The 20,133-nt window shown below is 41.6% G+C and overlaps 1 protein-coding gene across 7 annotated transcripts in view; it reads left to right on the top strand.

Moving 5' to 3' along the window:
* Positions 1-20,133, top strand: part of QKI (QKI, KH domain containing RNA binding) — a 190,062-nt gene that overhangs the window by 75,527 nt on the left and 94,402 nt on the right. For 4 of the 7 annotated variants that reach the window (XR_012226900.1, XM_073560170.1, XM_073560169.1 and 1 more), the window contains exons 3-4: positions 15,846-15,962; positions 16,770-16,814. Coding sequence is in view for 4 of the 7 variants with exons in the window: in XM_073560170.1 (XP_073416271.1) it covers positions 15,846-15,962; positions 16,770-16,814 (162 nt within the window). In the remaining 3 variants the exon portion in view is untranslated. The remainder of the gene's footprint in view (positions 1-15,845; positions 15,963-16,769; positions 16,815-20,133) is intronic. The other 3 variants (XR_012226902.1, XR_012226901.1, XM_073560171.1) reach the window with 1 other exon arrangement.

Here is a 20,133-nt window from a genome sequence, read left to right as displayed (position 1 = left end):
GTCCATAATCATTCAGTGTAATTTATACTACATAATTTATGCCATAAATACCATACCCAAAAAACCCATGGCAGAGTAGCATTTTTGTCTCCGTTTCACTACACTTACAATTTTTTCCTGTTTTTCCAGAGCTTAAAGGGGTTGTTCCACAAACAAATCACATTTTAATGAATAGATCTTAGCATATTGGAATAAAAGCATATGGCTCAATGGCCTATTTTAAATAAGTAATCGCAAAGGACGGAAAAACCTTAAATAATGCAGATATGCCAACAAAAGTGCCCCCAAACACAGTAAGACGCTCTCATTATGCACGGTATGATGAACCTACTGTACCGCCCCCACCCCAAAATCAAAGTATGGTGACCCATCACAGTATGATTCCCCAACTGTAATAGTAACAGTCCTTATCGCAGAATAATGGACCCCGCATAGTCCTCCATACAGTATAATGGACCCTCCATTGCTTTCCATACATTATAATTGCCCCCTGTATAGTGGTCAACACAGTATAACCCCCTTCACAACCTTTTGCGTATCCATATGTCCATCCAGATCAGTAGGTACTTACCAACTTTGGATGCATAGATACGTTCGGGCGATTTTGTGCGCACACAAATCACATATCACAGCTGACACCAGCCACTTATTGCCAGGATGACCGATTAAGTGCTGCGCTAGCCATCAATCGTAGCATTTAGGAGGCAAGAAAAGGGAGTGAGCCCCCTCTGCCCTTCAATCGGCGTTATTGCGGGGGTCCAATGGTTGCCATGGTGACCCGATGTTGGGACGACATCCAGGTCCAAGGCTCTAGCAAGTCAGTTAATGCACTGCACATGATCTAACTTGTCAGTGCAGCACTGCACTGAAAGTTGCAAAGCATAGAAATGCAGAAAAGTAAAAAAAAAGTTGTAAATTTATAAATATATGGTACCCATAAATATTTTAATGAAGAAAAGACAAAAGTACACATTTGGCATTGCCATGTCCAGAATGATGCGCCCTAAGAAAAGTCACACGGTCACACCTAGTGACCTTCAGTGAATACCATAAAAAAGGCAAAAAAAATGATGCTTTATCATACCGCCGAACAAAAAGTGGAAGAAAATGCAATCCTAAAGACAAACGTAAATAGAAATGTTATCTCTGAAAACGTCAGCTCCATCAGCGGAAAAATATAGCAATGCAAGAAAATTTTTCTATAAAATTGTTTTTGTGTAAAAGCGCCAAAACTTAAATATGAATGTGACATTACTGTATTTGTACTTAACTGAAGAATAACATTGCCTTATCATTTTTTTGACATGTGGAACCTCATAAAAAAGCCCCAAAAATTCATGAATTGATGTTTTTTTGTTCATTCTGCCTCCAAAAACTCTGAATAGAAAGTGATCAAAAAATGTCATAAGCCCCAAAATAGTACCAATAAAAACATTGAATCGCCACGCAAAAAAACAAGTCTTCACATGATTGTCAGCAGAATTATTTAAAAATTTTTGCTTGTCTTGGTGTGTGACAGCAACCAAACATTAAACCTAATAATAAAAATCGCGTCACTCGGAGATTTAGATGGCAATGCAGGATAAGTGATCCAAAATGTTATGTAAAATATTCCCAATAAAAGTTTCAACTCAACCCACAAAAGACTCAAGTCCATCATCTGTCCAATGGAAATATAGGGTGCTTCCACATTCCACGATGGCTCAAAGGTTCTGGAAAAGCGAAATGGCTCCTTGTTCCCCAAAATAAATTTTGCGCTCTCAAATCCAAATGTCACCCGCAAACGATGACCGTAAAATCTGCACTGTAAGATGGCGTGGTTTTCCTTCTGAGCTATGCACTGTAATTCAAAAGTACTTATTGAGTTACATGTAGGGTATTGGCACACTCAAAATAAATTTTTACAACAAACTGAGGTTCATTTTTTCCTATTGGCCCTTAGAAAAATTAAAAACTCGGAGCTAAAACATTTGTGTTAAATATGTACGGTAATTATTCTTTCTTTACCGCCCATTAGTATAAAATTGTATGAGGAATATGTGCTGTCAACATGCTCACTGCACGCCTAGATGAATTCATTGAGATGGTAGTTTGTAAAATGAGGTCACTAATGGGGGTTTTCTTCTATTCTGGCACCTCAGGGCCTTTGCCAATGTGAAATGGCACCCTCAAACCATACCAGCAAAATCTGAACTCCAATATGGCACTTCTTTCTGTCTGAGCTATACACTCTGCCTCAAGTCGTTTTCAACCACATATAGGGTATCAGTGTTAATTAGGAGAAATTGCAGAAATGTTGTAGTCCATTTTCTCTGTTTACCCTTGTAAAAATAAATTTGGGTTCTAAAGCTAAATTTTTGTGAAAAAAAAGCATGTTCATTTTTTCCTTGAACATTGTAAAAATTCCTGTGAAGCACCTAAAGGGTTAATAAGCTTCTTGAATGTGGTTTTGAGCACCTTGAGGGGTGCAGTTTTTAGAATGGTGTCACTTTGGATATCTTCTATTATATAGGCCCCTTGAAAGTGACTTCAAATGTGATGTGGTCCCTAAAAAAAAATGATTTTGTAAATTTTGTTGGAAAAATGAGAACTTGCTGGTCAACTTCTAACATCCTAACAAAAAAAAAATTGTGGTGATGTAAAGTACACGTTAAATGTTATGTATTAACTACTTTACATGAAATACAACTCTCTGGTTTAAGGGCATAAAAATGAAGTTTCACATTTTTCAAAAAAATTTTTTTTACCACTATCCTGAAGTACAATGTCACAAAAACAGATCAGTGGGATCCATTTAATCTTCCTGCGGTTATTATGTAATGACATCGCCCCTGCTGCACGGAGACGTTAGGAGAATGATGGCGGAGGGAACGTCAGCTGGCACTCCCTTCTCAGGCATTGCTTTCAACTGTATGGGCATCTGAGATGCCAACAAAGGGGGCATGCCTGGTATTGCAGGACAAATTTAGCCCACGGGTCAGAGTTTGCATGTGTGGGCTATGTGGATAGAAAAATAAAAAACGTTATGGTTCTTGGAAGAAGTGAAAGTTAAAACAAGAGGGCAAAAATGAAAACTGGCTGTGGAGGGAAGAGGTCAAAGTAAAGCTACTGACCAAAGCCTGACCTGGCTTACACTGTAGATGGTGTTTGTAGGGAGCTTTTGGTAATTCCCCGCAAAGAATGGATTGTATGACAAAATGGACCTCCAAAATAAACATTTCCAGGCGAAGGTGGTGACTCTGGTGAGGCTTCTGTTCCCTTTACCTAATATGACGGGGCCACTTGAGTACACACTATCAACATGTCAGTTGGTGGTTTGTTTTGTGATGTTAGTGTATTATTTTTATACTATTGATTCTGTGATACGTGGAACAAGTGTTGTGCATCACTCGGACAAACTGTTTTTGTAGTGTGAATTGCTGAATGTCTTAGGTGTGCGTGCCTGTATTAGTGTATGTCAGCAACTCTTTACTACACTATTTTCTTAAGTTTGATTAGTTTATCCTGCTGTAGGGATTTTATGTGTAGTATTTTTGAGTTTTAGATTATCGGTCTCTACCACCTGACTCCCCTTGCGTATGCGTGGCAGCGTTGAAGACCCCAGTGTATAAGTTTGTAATGAGTTCAATTGATGCTGATTGGGAAGGTCAAGAGCAGAGTGGAAGGTTGCCGCTGAATCTTGCTCTCCCTCTCTGAGCCGGCAGAAAAAGCATTCCCTGATATCTTTCCTTTGCAGTTTCATCCTTTTTTTTTTTTTTTTTTCTTCTCTGTATTGCTCTGCAAAGGCAAATATAGAGCCACAAATGCCTACAAATAATCGTGCAGAATCCCTAAGGATTACAAAAATAATTTTCATTCATATTGCACTCTCATCAAAAGGTCACTGCAGACTGTTCCAGGGGCTCTGAATGATTGTCTTATCAACACGAAACTAATCTAACCAAAACAGGCCGGCGCTAGCTACCGCACTCGCCCCACAGAACAGGTGCATGGAGGCTTTAGAAGCAGAGAGAAAAAATGCATTTAACAATAATGCAGCCCAGATTAGACAAGTCGGTTAAATCCCCTAAATCTACATTTATTCACATTCATCAACAGAAGCAAGGATGGCTTTAGCCATTGTTCAGTACAGATAGGGATTTGCAATTGCTGTGTAAATGCAATTGATCCGTGTACATGAGCTGCTGCTGAATAGGTCATGGGCTGCAGCATCAGCCCTGGCTATTTATGATGTATCCGACAGTGTTGGCCTTCATCCGGCACTGGTTACACCTAACATACCCCCTGGAGCATCAGCCTTGGCTATTTACGATGTATCCGACAGTGTTGGCCTTCATCCGGCACTGGTTACACCTAACATACCCCCTGGAGCATCAGCCTTGGCTATTTACGATGTATCCGACAATGTCGGCCTTCATCCGGGACTGGTTACACCTAACATACCCCCTGGAGCATCAACCTTGGCTACTTACGATGTATCCAACAGTGTTGGCCTTCATTCGGCACTGGTTGCGCCTAACATACCCCCTGCAGCATCAGCTCTGGCTACATATGACGTATCCGACAGTGTCGGCCTTCATCCGGCACTGGTTACACCTAACACACTAACATACCCCCTGCAGTATTAGCCCTGGCTACATGCGATGTATCCGACAGTGGCGGCCTTCATCCGGCACTGGTTACACCTAACATACCCCCTGCAGCATCAGCCCTGGCTATATGCGATGTATCCGACAGTGTTGGCCTTCATCCGGCACTGGTTGCGCCTAACATACCCCCTGGAGCATCAGCCCTGGCTACATACGACGTATCAGACAGTGTCGGCCTTCATCCGGCAGTGGTTACACCTAACATACCCCCTGGAGCATCAGCCCTGGCTACATACGATGTATCAGACAGTGTCGGCCTTTATCCGGCACTGGTTACACCTAACATACCCCCTGCAGCATCAGTCCTGGCTACATACGATGTATCAGACAGTGTCGGCCTTTATCCGGCACTGGTTACACCTAACCTTCCCCCTGCAGCATCAGTCCTGGCTACATACGATGTATCAGACAGTGTCGGCCTTCATCTGGCACTGGTTACACCTAACATACCCCCTGCAGCATCAGTCCTGGCTACATACGATGTATCAGACAGTGTCGGCCTTTATCCGGCACTGATTACACCTAACATTCCCCCTGCAACATCAGTCCTGGCTACATACGATGAATCAGACAGTGTCGGCCTTCATCTGGCACTGGTTACACCTAACATTCCCCCTGCAGCAGTTAGAAATGTTAGAAATATCCCAGCGCTCTCATTATTGGGGACTGTGCATATTCTCATTACTCCCTGCATTAATCACAAGGAATAGAATGGCCATGGCGTCTGTGTCATTCTGATGAAATAAGGGCACATTGTTTAGGAGTTTCTCGGTGTGCGGGGTACCTACTTGTCCTAGTGTCCTCACTCGGGGAGAATAAATCGGTATATATGGAGCTTGGCTTGTTTTTCGTGTGTTGGGGCTGTGACACAGCTTTGCGAGTGTGACTTGGAATTGAAAACTACGTCTGTGTTCACCTCGGCTTGATTGATCCTGATCAGTGTTGATTTACGTGCTAGCTCTTCAGCAATCAGACATTTCCTTTCTAAGCCACGCAGGGAATAACCATGCTGTGATTTTTTTTTTCCTCTCTCCTTGAACTGCTGTCCTTTTGAATATTCACTGGAGCATAGCCAAAATAAAGGCAAGGATTGCACACCCTTTTTTCTGTACATGCAGGCTTTTAGTTTTAGTAATTTTTCTGTTCTTGCTCAGCTTATCAGTCTTCTAGCACAGAATGTATCTATTGTAGAGTTTTAATATTTTATTCTCTTGTAAATACCACACTTTTTATAGGCTATTCAGGATTGTTGGCATAGTTTTATAGTAAAATTGTATGTCAAGCTAAAAAAAAGTTTTCCCATGAACAAAATAAATTTTAATCAACAGATCTTTGAATGGTAATCTTTTCCACAATTGGATGTGTTTAAATAAAATGTTCCTGTGCTGAGATAATCTTATAAATGTGCCCCTGCTGTGTACTGTGTACTGGTTGTGTCTGACCGTACAGGAACATGGTCTGATCACACCACAGCTTCTGGGCAGGGGAGGAAGTAAGAGTATACAGACAGGACAGCATGGGATCACAGCTGATTCTTTGAGGTAAAGCATTGCTTAAAAACAGGCAGGTAAATGTTTTATTTCACAAAAAGAATAATCTGTGATCCTATGCTGTCCTGCCTGTATACTCTTTTGCTCTCCCCCTGCCCAGGAGCTGTGGTATGATCAGACCATGTTCCTGCACAGACAGACACAGTCATTACACAGTGCACAGCAGGAACGCATTTATAAGATTATCTCAGCACAGGAACATTTATTTAACACTTCACATCCAGTTGTGGAATTTTTATTCCAAGATCTGTGAATTAAAATGTGCTTTGTTTGTGGGGAAAACCTATTTAAGGAGTTAACACTTCATGACATATCAACTGATGGTGCATTAAATGTCTGGTGGGCATCGCCATGGTGATACTCTGCATTCCCCCTTGATTTCAGTCTATTTCACTAGGTTGGATACCCTCATTCTTGGGCTCAGTGGTCACACCTCCCCTTCTCATACATTAAATCACAAATATGCCCCAAATGTTAATAAACCCCATCAATCTTGGGGATACTATATACCACAGAATCAGCTATTCAATATTATGATAACCGTGTAATGAAGAAACAAGATACCACAGAATGCTAAATAAACACAGCCATAGGAAATCCACAAAATGAATGAATACCGACCACGATAGTAGCTGGTTTCACATGCCAGATTAATCAACAATTAAAAATGCTAAAGAGTAACAAGTGACCACAGCGTCTTATACGCCTCCTGAAGAAGCTGTGCGAAACGCGCGTCATGGCAGAGGGACGTCCGTGGATCTCCACTTAACTGCCCCTGGTATGTTGATATGTATCTTCATATTTCTATTCACGCAGTGTTATACGTGCACGGGCAATTGTGTATTTGGGGAGAAGTTGCTGCTTAGGCCTTTACATTTGTATGCCAGTTTGGCTCATGTTAAACTATATTATAGGACGCTGTGGTCACTTGTTACTCATTAGCATTTTTAATTGATCTGGCATGTGAAACCAGCCACCATCGTGGTCGGTATTCATTAATTTAGTGGATTTCCTATGGCTGTGTTGTACCTCTTTATGTATTCAGCACCTTATCTTATGTGTTTTTAATTGTCAATAAAGTACATTTTCATTTTATACACCATTCTGTGGTGCCTTGTTTCTTCATTACACGGTTATCAGAATAGTGAATACCTACTCATACATGTACACGCTCCCAATTCCAAGCATGCATATAAGTCAGGCAAGTGAGAAGTTATATAGCTTGTTTGGACTGCTTTAATCCTCCCCGCTCCCTTCTGCCCGCGTACACTTTTGATGGCTGTCGGCAGAACGATGGTACGTATACACTGGAGCGTTCTCTTGGCCTTTGGTCTCCGTATGGGAGCTGCGGCTAAATGTCTTTCAGAACAAAGATCTGTTTTGTGAAATAGGAATTGCTAGATAACTCTGTCCTCTAATAGATGTTGGGGGAGAGTCGGGAGGTCCCCATACACATTAAGCTGCCGGCCCAACTTTTCGATGTCTGTAGGTTTGGACAATGTTGGTGTACAGTGTCCCCTCCTTTAGTTCCAGAATCTGCCTAGTTATGTGGCAGAATGCTAGACAATCTATCTTCTGTAAGGTCATATTAGGCGTTCAGCAGTCCGGGGAAGCTATGGTGGTAGGCATTGATTGTTTCCCAGCTTTCTTCTAAATAGCGAACAGAAGATGGCAAGAATTTATTCTTTCCTTGAGCCATGTTCTTTTTTCGGACAACGTTCTCTATGAATTTGGCCTGTTCTGTAGAAGGTCAATCCTTGTCTGTGTTTCATTGATGCGGGGGGGGGGGGTGAATTAACATTCACTATCCGGAAAATGAGTATGAGTATTTTGACTTTTATTTATTTTATTTTTGCTCAGTCTTAGACAGGTAGCAATATATCATATTTATCGTCTGGCTTGTTAAACTTCTAAGAGCACGGTTTTAAAAGGGCATTTAGAAGTGTCATCTTCAGAGCAAAAGTGCTTTAGAAGGATGTGGTATCAGTGCCCTTGTCTGAGGGACATTACAGGTTCACAGTGTCAATGACTGCTATATCCCTGCGTGTAATTAAAAACCCAAATTGTTATAGAATATTGACATTTCTATTTAGACACCGACATACAAGCACAGTGCAAACCGTCTGTATTAAGCAGTTCTAAATAATGAAATTAGGATGGGACTTCCTGTGCATTTCTGAATCTGGTTCCTATGCTGCTTGCCTTCATATCCCTAAGATCACGCTGTATTTAGTTTAATTAAATAGCACAAACCTGTTGTCAGATTCCCTTTAATACAAATGCAGTACAATATAGAAAGGGACACTTTCCAGAGATGTCACTTATTAGGCTGTGTTGTAGTTTCCAGACAATCAGTGTTTTGTCAGCAGGTGATTATCGCAGCCTGACTAGGTCTCACATGCAGACCAGTCGGGCTTTTCTGTGTAGCCCCACCCCCACCACTGACTGGCAGCATGCTGACCATGAACAATGTACTGTGGTCGCTGCCAATCAGGCTGAAAGCGATTGTTATACAGCAGAGAAAACTGGGATTCTATCAAAGCTATAGCAAGCAGCCTAGTAAGTGACACATCGCTGAAATCAGGGTCTCTGTCCCTACATCATGCTGCACTCAGATTACATAACACAAAAATGCTGACTAATTCCCTTTAAGGCCGCTTGTTTCATGCTTTGTCTGAAGACCAGTGATGTGGGTTGTGTTGCACCAGGGCTCCTTTGGGCTGTGTTTACACGCAGCACATTTGTTACAGGAATTTCTGACTGTCCTCAGATATATGGAACAGGTTTTTAGGCAGAGAAGCTAATAAACATAAATATACCCTAATAACCATCCTATGCAGCAACTTCCTACCAGTTTATTCAGAAAACTCAAGTTTTTTTTTAATTCCCTCCCCGTCCTTGAATTATAGTGAACCGTTTATATGACTTCTTGTACAATTAATACTCAGTAAATGTTGTTTTCTAAGATGGGCGATTACTCTTCTAGATGTTTCCTGCAGAGTATAAAAATTGACAAAATGGCAGTGGATACGGATCAATGTATTAGAACAGCTGAGATACTCTGGAGCCAAATGTCTCAGACCAAATTGTTGTACTGGTGCTTTCTTATTACGCAAAACTGAATCGGGGCGTTCCGACCATCAGCAGAGCCAGAGTGATAGAATTGTGGGCATGTGTGAGGAGGAGGTTACGACCGGCCCGTATACCAGTATAAATACAAGTCAAGAATCCAATAATCATTAGGGAAAAAGGTGCATTATAGTGGAAAATGAATTAAGAAAGATCAGCATTATACCAAATGTGATTCATAATGGACAGTATAGCACGATTAATATCATTATATTGAAAAAAAACAGTTCACCCACAACGTAATGTCGTAAAAATAATTACCGTTAAGCATCAGCTGTCCACAGTCCCCGTCATAATGAGCAGCAAAGTACATAAAGGACCGAGGACAATGTCTCTGTCTGCGGCCACCCAGTATCACCAACCAAGAGGGAGTGTCATTAATGGTTCCGCGGTGTATAAAGCCGGTGTTCGTCTAGGGATCCCATAGACCGGATAGGTAGAAAGGAAATATTGATGCTACTCAACTAATGGGGGGTAAAGATCAGTAACAGCCTAAAGCTTAAAGCCACTCAGCTCCACTCATGAGAAGTCCTGCAATGCTACAAAATAGATGCAGAACCGCACATGGCAGAAAAAGTGGTAGTACATGTTTATTGGGAAGGACCTGGCTGGATTGGGGATAAGTCAGTCCAAAATATTAAAGAAAAATAATCAGCAAATGATCTAAATAAATATAAAATTTATTTGAGGTCAGTACAGACTATACCTGCCACACTTTTCTGTGTTTGCCGCCTGCCTCCACCACCCCCCCGTCATATTATTTATGAAGCATAATGTCTTATATATATTAACTTTTGCCAATAGCCTGTGACACCCTCCAGTTTATGTCCCCCTGATCAACTGGGCATTTTCTTGGGTATTTTATAGATCCCTATGTTGTCATTTCTTTTTGTATACCCGAGTATATATTGGGTCTCTTCAACAAACCCCATCCCCCCTTCTCCTCCCCCCTTTTAACCCTTTTTTTTTTACTATTTTTTGTATATAATTATTTTGTATATAATTACGGTATATCTCCAGTTGTTTGTTACTTTGTTCACCTATTTCAGTGTTGTAATTTTCTACATTTTCTCTTGCAGTATGGTTTGAGAAAGACGTAGGATTAGGTCAAAACGTAACCATATAATACTCGCCTTTGGAATATTTATTTTTTGTTTGCAGTGTTTTATTTGATTTTATTGGAAAAATCTCACATGAATTAAAAATCATAAAAAAAAATTTTCAAAGACTTTTTTGCAAAGATTGTTTGAGTGCGACTGTCCATCCATTTACTACTGTCTGTGGTCTATCCACGCTCAGTCAGCACCTCTTCATAGCAAGAGTGCGCGTCTTCTTTCCTCTTAAGAGAACACCCACGTGAGGAAGTGTAAATTCGTCAGTTTTCTTATGATCTTTAATATATATATATATATATATATATATATATATATATATATATATATATACACACTCACTCACTCACTCACTGGCCACTTTATTAGGTACACCTGTCCAACTGTGTGTTAAGACTTAATTTCTAATCAGCCAATCACATGGCGGCAACTCAGTGCATTTAGGCATGTAGACATGGTCAAGACAATCTCCTGCAGTTCAAACCGAGCATCAGTATGGGGAAGAAAGGTGATTTGAGTGCCTTTGAACGTGGCATGATTGTTGGTGCCAGAAGGGCTGGTCTGAGAATTTCAGAAACTGCTGATCTACTGGGATTTTCACGCACAACCATCTCTAGGGTTTACAGAGAATGGTCCGAAAAAGAAAAAAAATCCAGTGAGCGGCAGTTCTGTGGCCGGAAATGCCATGTTGATGTCAGAGGAGAATGGGCAGACTGGTTCGAGCTGATAGAAAGGCAACAGTGACTCAAATTGCCACCCGTTACAACCAAGGTAGGCAGAAGAGCATCTCTGAACGCACAGTGCGTCGAACTTTGAGGCAGATGGGCTACAGCAGCAGAAGACCACACTGGGTACCACTCCTCTCAGCTAAGAACAGGAAACTGAGGCTACAATTTGCACAAGCTCATCGAAATTGGACAGTAGAAGATTGGAAAAACGTTGCCTGGTCTGATGAGTCTCGATTTCTGCTGCGACATTCGGATGGTAGGGTCAGAATTTGGCGTAAACAACATGAAAGCATGGATCCATCCTGCCTTGTATCAACGGTTCAGGCTGGTGGTGGTGGTGTCATGGTGTGGGGAATTTTTTCTTGGCACTCTTTGGGCCCCTTGGTACCAATTGAGCATCGTTGCAACGCCACAGCCTACCTGAGTATTGTTGCTGACCATGTCCATCCCTTTATGACCACAATGTACCCAACATCTGATGGCTACTTTCAGCAGGATAATGCTCCATGTCATAAAGCTCGAATCATCTCAGATTGGTTTCTTGAACATGACAATGAGTTCACTGTACTCAAATGGCCTCCTCAGTCACCAGATCTCAATCCAATAGAGCATCTTTGGGATGTGGTGGAACGGGAGATTCGCATCAGGGATGTGCAGCCGACAAATCTGCGCCAACTGTGTGATGCCATCATGTCAATATGGTCCAAAATCTCTGAGGAATGCTTCCAGCACCTTGTTGAATCTCTGCCACGAAGAATTGAGGCAGTTCTGAAGGCAAAAGGGGGTCCAACCCGTTACTAGCATGGTGTACCTAATAAAGTGGCCAGTGAGTGTGTGTGTGTGTATATATATATAATTGTCTGGATAACCAAACCTTTAAATATTACCCATAAATCAAAGGATTTATGGGGCAAGTACCATAGTGTCCAATTTATAAATATCCAGGATGATTCTTTTCCATTTGTGTAGTTTTTCTCCATAGTGCACCTCGTTTCATAGGGCAGAACATTATCAATAATTGCAAAATGTATTTGGAGAAATATGTCGAAACTCTGCAAAATCTCTGGCTACTGTGCCTTCCAGTTTTTAATTCTAATGGTAGATTTGTGGTTCTGAATGCTAAAATCCCACCGTTTTCTCGCCCACATGTGCAGTGTTGTATATAGAAATCACATAGGCAGACTGGCAGGGAAACTAAACATCACTCTTGTAGCGTTTACCAGAATCTGGATGGCAGAATTATCCACCTTTTAAGCATATTATTGGAATAGTTACAGTTCAGGCAGGAATAGCAGCCATTTTTGGGTGTGCTTATGTTTATGGAACGTTTCTTTGTGGCCCAAGATCAGCACAATGTAACTAGAATATAAGTTTTTCCTTTCCTGCACTTAAACTGCTTTAGAAAGGTTCATTGCTGACCGACACATCGCACACTTACGTGATGGTAATACAGATCCACACTTTCTAACTCTCTCAACGACACTGGTGGTGTTGTTTTTTTCATATAAAATGTTTTATAATATTTCATATATTTTTTTATTAAATTAGAAAGATAAGTATTTCATACACTACAAGTTTTGCAAGTTTTCCCACCGTCCAAGAATGTGAGACAGAATCTAAAAATAAAAGGCAGAAAATCACATTGAATGACTTTTAAATTAAATAGTTAAATTGCATTTTATTGCATGAAATAAGTATTTGATCAATTGCCAACCAGCAAGAATTCTGGCTCTCACAGACCTATTGGTTTTTCTTTAAGGGTATGTGCACACGCTGAGGATTGGGGTGCGGATTTGGCCGCGCGGGTTTTGTAAAATCCGCAGGTAAATCTGCAGGTCAAAAGACCTGCGGTTTATCATCTCTACAATGGAGGAGATGGCAAACCGCAGTGGAAGCGAGCTGAGAACACAGTCTCAAACATTACCATTAGTAACACACTACGCTGTCATGGATTAAACTTGGTCAAGAACTACAGGAAATGTCTGACGTCTGTAATTGCAAAGGTTTCTGAACCAAATATTAAGTTCTGTTTTTCTATTGCATCAAATACTTATTTCATGCCATAAAATGCAAATTAAATATGTAAAAATCATGCAATGTGATTTTCTGGATTTTTTTTTTAGATTGTCTATTACAGCTGAAGAGTACCTATGATAAAAATTACACACCTCTCCATTCTTTGTAGATAGGAAAACTTGCAAAATTGGCAGTGTATTAAATTCTTATTGTGTATATATAATTTGGTCCTGGCTATGTAAAAGAAAAAGTCTAAAAAGTGGATTGGTCATAGATTTCACTGTACAATCTGCAAAGACTATTAAGTAAATCTCTTAAACCTATTTTACTTAATTTTAAAATCCATGCTAATATACGGTAGTTGTTTAATAGTGATGAGCGAAGGTGCTGGGATAAGGTGTTGTCAGAGCACGCTCGTGTACTCTAGAGTATCTTTGGCGTGCTGCAATACTATGTTCGAGTCACCATGGCTGTTCGACAGCCGCATCACATTCAGCCTATATGTTAGGCTGTCAGTCAGACTTTTGGGCAGAGATTAATGTTAAACTTTAGGCTGTGGGCCCACGTAGCGTTTTAAAACGCACAATGAAAACCGGACTCCTTCCCAGAAATCGCGCATTTTTTTCCGCGCGATTTCACCTCGCTTTTACCGCGATTCTGTTCACGATTTTGCCGCAATTTTCTCAAGCACTTTCCAAGCGATTTGAAGCATCGCTTGGAAAGTGATTGACAGGTTGGTCACACTCGTCAAACATAGTGTTTGACAAGTGTGACCAGCTTTTTACTATTGAGGCCGCCTATGCGGCATCAATAGTAAAAGATAAAATGTTAAAAATGATAATAAAAAGGGTATATTTACCTTCCGACGTCCCGCGCTGCCATCCCGGGCCTCAGCGTTCCCAGTATTGCCTTGCGAGACCTGTGATGACGTTGGTCTCGCGTTACTATAGCGATCTCGCGAGACCACGTCATCACAGGACCGTGCCACAAGGCATTACTGGGAACGCTGAGGCCCGGGATGGCAGCGCGGGACGTCAGAAGGTAAATATACCCCGATTTTTTTTTTTTTTTATTATTCATTTTTTTTTTTTTTTTTTTTACAGGGGTATGGTACCCAGGGCCTGTAGGACAGTCTCCTCTCCTCCACACCGTGGGTACCAACCACACATGAGACGCTTAACTTCCCGCATGGTGGGCATAGCCACATTCGGGAAGTAAGCGATTCTCATGCATTCCTATGGGTGCGGAATCGCGGCAATTCTTTGCGATTCCGCACAAAAGAATGATCATGCTGCGATTTTTTTCCGTGATGCGATTCCGCCGCGGAATAAAGCACAGCATGTGCGGAATGCATGGGGTGCGTCATGTACAAGATTTTTAAACGTTTTCACGCCGAAAATCGTGGCAAACATGCTTAAAAATCGCATCATGGGCACACAGCCTTAGGTGGAAAATGGGGTGACAGATTCCCTTTATCAGCTGACGGCACCGACATCAGGGGCTTATCTACATTCTGTAATGCTGTAGATAAGCCCCCGATGTAACCTGAAAGATGAGAAAAAAGTTATATTATACTCACCCTGGTGTTCGGTCCGGTCCGATGGGTGTCTCAGTCCCGTCCAGTGCCTCCCATCTTCATACGATGATCTTCTCCTCCTTCTCCCTCGGCTCCTGCGCAGGCGTACTTTCTCTGCCCTGTTGAGGGCAGAGCAGAGTACTGCAGTGCGCACGCGCCAGACCTCACTCACCTTTCCCGGCGCCTGCGCACTGCAGTACTTTACATTGCCCTCAACAGGGCAGAGAAAGTACGCCTGCGCAGGAGCCGAGGGAGAAGCTAGGAGGAGGACATCATCGTATGAAAATGGGAGGCGCCGGACCGTGACACCCACCGCCCCCGCCCCCCTGGTGAGTATAATATAACTTTTTTTTCTTACCTTTCAGGTTTCATCGGCGGCTTATCTACAGCATTACAGAATGCTTTTAAACAAGTGTTGATGGACTTTATACAGTCGATCTTCGCTTGTTAAAGGTAGAAATCTGCCTTTGTAAACCCACATTGAATGATCCGTTACTAGAGTCGTGTATCTTGTCTGTAATGTGTGGTGAAGTCCAGGTTAACAAATGTTTTTTCTGGGTTTCAGCTTAAAAGCATTTTGTCAACAGGTTTTTGCTGTTTTCTGAGACCAGCAGGATGTGGTGGTTATGAACCTGATTTCAGGGATATGTTGCTTCCTAGACTGTTTTTTGTATCGGTACACTAAGTGGTTTATCTGTAGGAGATTATCACTACAAGACTAGGAACCACATGCCTCCTAGTGAACTGTGTATCCCCTGTCCCTAGCACTGATTAGTAGTTTTCTGCCAATCAGTGGTTTGGGCAGTTATACAGAGCCTCCGCATTAGAGAACTTTTAGATCTGCAGTAGAGAAAACATTGTATCAAAATAACAGCATGCAGACTAGCAAGCAACACATAGCTGGAATTGGGATTCCTGCCACTACATCATGCTGCTCTCAGATTACATAGCTGAAGCCTGCTTTAGGTTCCCTTTAAGTTGCAGTTTATAACACTTGATAAATTGGATGAGCAACTACTTAATCTTTTTGGTTACAAACTGTGAAATAACTGTGAGGTTCTAACATTGACTTCCTTCTCTTTTAGTTTAACTTTGTTGGACGTATCCTTGGACCACGAGGACTCACTGCTAAGCAATTGGAAGCAGAAACCGGATGCAAGATTATGGTTCGAGGCAAAGGCTCAATGAGAGACAAGAAAAAGGTTGGTATGACTTTTGAGGCGCCCACTTACCGCAAATACATCTACAATTCTGCCGCACGCAGCTATAGTATAACCACATAATGTCTAGAAGCAGTTCTGACACCGTGGGGCTTCCAGGCCCAAGACATGGCCGTTCATTCGGAGCGAATCCTTACAGATACCGCAGGTTGCAGAAGTGTACAGTGACCACGATACTGATTTAGATTTGGCTGAACTTGGCCTTGTTCTTTATGCCTTGATTCTGCACATATTAATGATTCCATAATCCACATGTGGTCACTTAAATTGTCTTTAACATTTCCAAAATAAAAGAATTGTAGCTATTTCCATACTATAAAGTTACCAAAGGTACAATTGCTTGAATCCAATCCGTCAGTCCTGCTTCTAACCTTAAATGCACTTTGTAAGTACAATTGGCCTAAATACTTCTGCAGGCAGTGCCACTATAGCCCGGAGTAAGCAGACCGTTGCCAGTGTAACCCTGTAATGGGAGTAGCAATGGGGTGACATTACTCTCTTTAAGAAGTAAACTTATTTTTTTTAGCAATATGCCATCCCTTTTTAGAGAAGTTAAAACACCTTAAAGTTATGAAAGAGACCAGGCTTGATCCGCTGCTTGTCCATCTGTCACAATACATAGACTTTTAACATCTGACTTCATCAGGAATATCCTTCCCCCAGTGTTAGTAGGAATGCAGTCTATATGATGTGTAAGCTCTCTTGTCACTTGGCTTTTATTGTTCATTATGTTCTTGTCCTATGCTTTTCTAACTAGCAATTATTACTGTTTTGACATGCTGCATGTAGGCTGTTACCAATATACTGGAATGTAGTATGTTGGCGCTTAACAAGGTAAGCAGATACCAAACTTGTTTATTTCTTTTAAAAATAAAAGATGTGCATATTCAGTGACTTCTAAAACACAAGAAAATCTGGTTGATTTTTGTTTAGTCTGAATAGAAAAATGTTAAAATCGGCAGCCATTGATTAGAAGATAGTGGGGTCTGATGCGTATTGGATCTGGGACTCCATCGGTGTAATTTTTCTCAGCTTTTATGAAGGAGGAAAACATCAGAGTTGATACCATCTTACCCAGTACATTTTTGGAAAGAAGCAAGAAATTAAGAAAAGCGCAGACTTTGAAATAAATAAATACTGCAATTAACCACAGTCTTGGGGCATAACCCTCATTTGCAAGTATAATTCCAACCCTGGTTGCATCATCTTTTACCTGAGTACAGTTTGTGTAGCGGTACCCACCATGATGTATGCAGGCATTTGCATGCAGTTGTATCCCTAAGTTGAGGTTGGAGTTTGAATATTGATGTTAGGGACAAGTGCCCCCCACACTCGAAACGTACTTTGTCGAATAATGACGCTTTGCGAAGCCTATGCTAGACTCCGCTGAGGCAAGTTTCACATTTGCGTTTGGAGGCGCAGCGGATGCTCATCGTGAAGCTCTGTCCCCTGCCGCTCCTCCTCCGGTCAGCTCTGCCTATGGGCGCATGCCGCTGCATGTGGCCTGCGTACCCTATCTTTAACATTGGGTACCCAGGCCGTGTGCGAGTATGCTTTTGTCGCCGCATGCGTCCTTTTGACGGTGTGGCGATCGCACCAAAATGCAACACGTTGCGTTTGGCGCAGGTTGCTGCACCGTCAAAAGGACTCATTCGGCGGCAAAAGCATACCCGCACACGGCCTGGGTACCCAATGCTGAAGATATGGGTGCATGCGTCCTGCATACCCTAGGCGGAGCTGACCGGAGGAGGCGCGGCAGGGGGCGGAGCTTCACGGTGAGCGTCCGTTGCGCCTCCAAACGCAAATGTGAAACCAGCCTAAAATGTAGCCATATGCATGTGATTTATATAGGCCAAAACAGCCAATTGGAGCAAGACTTGCCTACCATCCAGCGTGCATGGGTGCCACCCCCAAACCTGCCCCTAGCAGTTGTTAGGAAGGTAAACTGCATTCACACCTGCCGATCCATCATTCTAACTATAACGACCTATTGTTCTTGATAATTGTGTAATGTGAATGGGTTTAGTCACTGAACGATGGGCCTAAAAATACTTTCATTGTGGATGCATGTTTAGGCAAGCGAAAAAATGATGTGCAACGATTTGATCTGCAGAAAGGGGTAGAAATTCAAGTCTTAAATAGGGCTGGTTATATTCCAATGCGATCAGTAGGAGCTGGAACCAGTATATATTTGCAGTTTTGTAAAAAAAAATAAATTACAATATATTTTCAATGTACTGTCATCGGAAATGTTTGTCGAATGCCTTATGAATACTTATATTAGAAATACTTAGAATTACTTATTGCATTTGAAGGTTGAATCTACCTACATTTCAGATTTTGTTTGTGTGATTAGTGCTCGAAGTTTGATGTTACACTCCTCGTCCTATATAACCACTTGTCTAATATTGTTCACTAGTTTCGAGTCATGATAGTAACGTTCATTGTTTAAAGGGGATATCCAGGACTTAAAAAAGAAGCATGTTGCCAACAGAGGCAACTACCTGTCTGTTTTACCTGGCGCCGGTCATTGACTGCTCCTGCCAGAGATTTGGCTATTCCCTGTCAACAGAGCAGCAGTTTGTCTTCCTGTTGACAGGGCGGGACTATTGGTGTCATTGTGAGTGACAGCCATTTCTCTGCCTAATTGGTGGAAGCCAGCTGTCAATCAGCATGACACCAATAGTCCCGTAGTCCCGCCCTGTCAACAGGAAGACAAACTGCTGCTCTGACAGGGAATGGCTGAATCTCTGGCAGGAGAGCGGTCAATGATCAGTGCCGGGTAAAACCGACAGGTAGTTGCCTCTGTTAGCAACTACATTACTTTTTTTTTTTTTTTAAATATAGAAGTCCCTAATATCCTTTTTTTAAATGATTGTTTGCTTGTGTAAATGGACCCTTCAATTCAAAGTACCTTGTTCTTGAGGTGATAGGCTTCTGACAGGTATCTTGCCTCTTTCTACTGAAAATACGTACATGGCTTGAAAAGGTATTCATACCCCGTGAACATTTTCACTTTATACCCACAAGTTTAAATGTATTTTATTGGGATTTTTTTATGTGATATATTAATACAAAGTAGCAAGTATTTGTGAAGTGTAAACAAAATTATACATGGTTTTGTAATTATTTTAAAAATATAGATTTTATAATTGTGATTTGCAATTGTATTCCGCTCCCTGACTTAATACACTTTGTGGGACCACCCTTCTCTGCAGTTACTGCTACTTGCTGCTTTTTATTAGTAGATCACATAAGATACAATTAAGTTTGTGTGTGTGTAGCATGGAAAAAATGTGTAGGTTCATGGGGTGTGAATACTTTTGTATGTGTACAGGTGGTCTCGATGGTGCTATTGGTCTGACCTGATGTATCCAGCTGTATGGTTATGGCAGGAGGCATATTATTTTGACCCTTTGAGGTTGCAAGCTGTGTACTAGTATGTTGTACAGATACCTTATCTTGGCACCAAGATGAAAGCATCATTTGTAGGACCGGTATAGTCTTGACCTGGAGCACAGCAGGTTCAGGAGTACGTCTTGTTTCATGCAGTTATCATTGTGTTTCATAGCTGCTGCATCTCTTTAGAGACTCTAGAAATAGTCCAGTTTATTGGATCAAGCTCAGAATTTTGTGCGCTTTATAAGTTGTGAAATAAAGTGTTTTCTATGCATTAAAGTCGAGTAAAAAGAACAAGCATTGAAAGTTTTTTTTTTTTTTTCTTGGTGTACAGGGAGTAAGAAGAAAGGATTCGAGATTATTAGCTAATAAGACTTTGTATTGTGAAGTGAAATTTGACTTCTCTTTTAATATTGCATGATCCCCAGACAGCCGTGCAGAAGAGAACAGACAGGCTGGAATGTTAATGCGTAGTGGCGCTATTCAAACACCTGGCAAAATATCACTGAGCTGAGGAAAAATGGCAGCTCCGCGTTCATTCATGCTCCGACCACATGGAGCTTGAAAGACAAATGGCAATCAGTGAGAAGTTGGGGCAGAAGTAATGTGACCAGATGAAGGATTTTGAAAGTGATGAAAAGGAAAAATATTTAGCCAGCAGCTGTATGGTGAAGACGAGATGTAACCCTAAGGCCTAGGAAAACAGACGCCGAGTGTCTGAACTCACTGACTGTCTTCATTGCCCCCAGTTAGC

This window comes from Dendrobates tinctorius, unplaced genomic scaffold (genome assembly GCF_039654945.1).
Source record: "Dendrobates tinctorius isolate UK_male_01 unplaced genomic scaffold, ASM3965494v1 ptg000293l, whole genome shotgun sequence".
NCBI lineage: Eukaryota > Metazoa > Chordata > Amphibia > Anura > Dendrobatidae > Dendrobates > Dendrobates tinctorius.
The sequence above is the reverse complement of the archived record's forward strand: the minus strand, read 5'-3'. Positions and strand labels throughout refer to the sequence as shown.